This window comes from Puntigrus tetrazona, chromosome 20, assembly GCF_018831695.1.
Source record: "Puntigrus tetrazona isolate hp1 chromosome 20, ASM1883169v1, whole genome shotgun sequence".
NCBI classification, from domain to species: domain Eukaryota; kingdom Metazoa; phylum Chordata; class Actinopteri; order Cypriniformes; family Cyprinidae; genus Puntigrus; species Puntigrus tetrazona.
Genome location: NC_056718.1, coordinates 23326787 through 23329286, shown reverse-complemented (window position 1 = coordinate 23329286; position 2500 = coordinate 23326787). Strand labels below are relative to the sequence as shown.

General features: G+C 36.0%; 1 protein-coding gene across 2 annotated transcripts in view; it reads left to right on the top strand.

Annotated features, from left to right (window-relative positions):
• Nucleotides 1-2500, top strand: part of cep85l (centrosomal protein 85, like) — a 59455-nt gene that overhangs the window by 51342 nt on the left and 5613 nt on the right. For both annotated transcript variants that reach the window (XM_043220393.1, XM_043220391.1), the window contains exons 8-11: nt 54-208; nt 549-666; nt 1773-1823; nt 1919-2026. In XM_043220393.1, coding sequence (XP_043076328.1) covers nt 54-208; nt 549-666; nt 1773-1823; nt 1919-2026 — 432 coding nt within the window. The remainder of the gene's footprint in view (nt 1-53; nt 209-548; nt 667-1772; nt 1824-1918; nt 2027-2500) is intronic.

The window sequence follows — 2500 nt, the reverse complement described above, 5'->3', positions numbered from 1 at the left end:
AAATAAAATTTCAAACATTATTCTTTGTAAACGCGTGTATTGTGGCGTCTCAGTTGCAGGAAGCGGAGGGGAAGAAGCAGGCGTTGGAGGACACCGTCGCCCGGCTGGAGAAAACCCTGGAGGAGAACCGACTTGTGCTGCAGGAGAAAGACGCCCTCATCGAGACACAATCCAAGCGGGAGAAAGAGCTTGTGGCTGCTGTTCAAAGGTACTGCGCTCGCTCTCTCGCTCTCTCCACTGAGACGGCCTCGCAGCCAGAAGCACTGCTTTTGATTTGCTTGCTTTCCGAAAGCCGCGTTTTATATATATAAAGCGCTCGGTCCTTGTTAAGTGAGCCCGAGATCAAAGTGCCGTGTGCTCTTATTAAAACGTAAAAAAAACGTGGCGTAAACATGGGGATGAAATCAGGCCAATCATCCGCTCGGACTGAAAAAATAATAACGGAAGGCCGCGGCAGCTTTGATGTACGTAATGAGGATCTGTTAAGATTTCTCTCTGTGCCTTATTTGTTTTTTTTGACACGTGAGTGATACGAGTTGTGTCGGTAGCCTGCAAGAGAAAGTGGAGAAGTGCTTGGAGGACGGCGTGCGGCTGCCCATGCTGGACCTGAAGCAGCTGGAAAGAGAAAACACTCGTCTGCTTGAACAACAGAGCCAGAGCAGCCTGGTACTGATCTCCCATGATGCACCCAACGATGCTTAAAAACACATTACTGTAATCATTTGCTGCTTTTATTTCCAGATGTCTCTGCCGGAGAGATGTCTTATGGTGCACCGTAATCAATAAATCGTGCGCTGAAGATTGCATGTATACGTTACACAAAAAATTTGGATATTAATAATTGTTTATTAATATTCCAGGTGTCTTATATTACACTCTAATCAATAAATCATACACTAAAATTTGCATGTATACGTTACACTAAAATTTGGGATATTAATTATGTATATTAATTTTCAAGATGTCTTATAGTGCACTCTAATCAATAAATCATACACTAAAATTTGCATGTATACGTTACACTAAAATTTGGGATATTAATAATTGTTTATTAATATTCTAGATGTCTTATAGTACACTCTAATCAATAAATCATGCATTAAAATGTGCATGTATACGTTACACTAAAATTTGGGATATTAATAATTGTTTATTAATATTCCAGATGTCTTATAGTACACTAATCAATAAATCATGCGCTAAAGATTGCATGTATATGTTACACTACTATAAATTTTGGATTTTAATAATTGTTTATTAATATTCTAGATGTCTTATAGTACACTCTAATCAATAAATCATGCGCTAAAGATTGCATGTATGTTGGACTTATACTAAAAGTTAGGATATTAATTATATTTATTAATTTTTTTTAGATGTCTTATGGTGCACCACTAATCAATAAATCATGCACTAAAATTTGCATGTATACGTTACACTAAAAGTTTGCATTTTAATAATTACGTTTATCCTTAATATTCAAAATGCAACAAAACAGTGACATTACGAAATAACATATTTTTAAAAGTGTAAAAAGACAAAGTCGTTCTGTATTATTAAATATATGACTCTTTTTAGAATAATATTGAGGTTACTAAAGCCATGAAATAACACAATGAGGGTTATTTTATTAGATTTGTTTTTACAGTCTATAGGGTATACATCCAAGAAAGCTGTCTAGGTGGAATATTATAAGACAAAAGACAGAGCCTTAAGCGGTTTCGAACCAGAACCGTGTGAAATGATTCACTCTGCCATTGCTTTTGTTTCAGCTGATCGCCAGCCAGAAGCAGCAGATTGACGAACTCACTCTGGAGATGTCGGTAAGAGGTCGTTCTCTACTTTCGGTTGCGGATTGGCTCCGGCGATGAGGCAGTGTGTTGCATGGCAATGATCATGTCTGTCATCCTGCTCGCAGGCTCTGGAAAAGAAGCTGCAGAGAGAGAGAGGAATCACACAGGAGCTCCGCAAACAGATCTTGGAGCGCGAAGAGGAGCTGGAAACCTTGTCCAAAACTCTTCAGCAGGTACGGCTCTCCAGACCACCCACGTCCTAAACGGTGCAGATGAGCCCGCTAGAGGAAGTCAGAGGCTTGATCTAAACATTCGAACTTTTAGAAAAATATTGAAGCCATCAAAGTAACCAAAAATTTAAATGAACCCATGGAAGCGACCAAAAATTGTTTCATAAATCAATTTTTTTTTTTACATTTTCTGAATGAATCAAAACATTTTTATTTTGTTCTGAATTAATCTAAACATTTTTATTTTGTTCTGTATAAATTAAAACATTTTTATTTTGTTCTGTATAAATTAAAACATTTTTATTTTGTTCTTAATCGAAACATTTTTATTTTGTTCTGTATAAATTAAAACATTTTTATTTTGTTCTGAATGAATCGAAACATTTTTATTTTGTTCTGAATGAATCGAAACATTTTTATTTTGTTCTGAATGAATCGAAATATTTTTTTGTTCCGAATGAATTTAACATTTTTTAT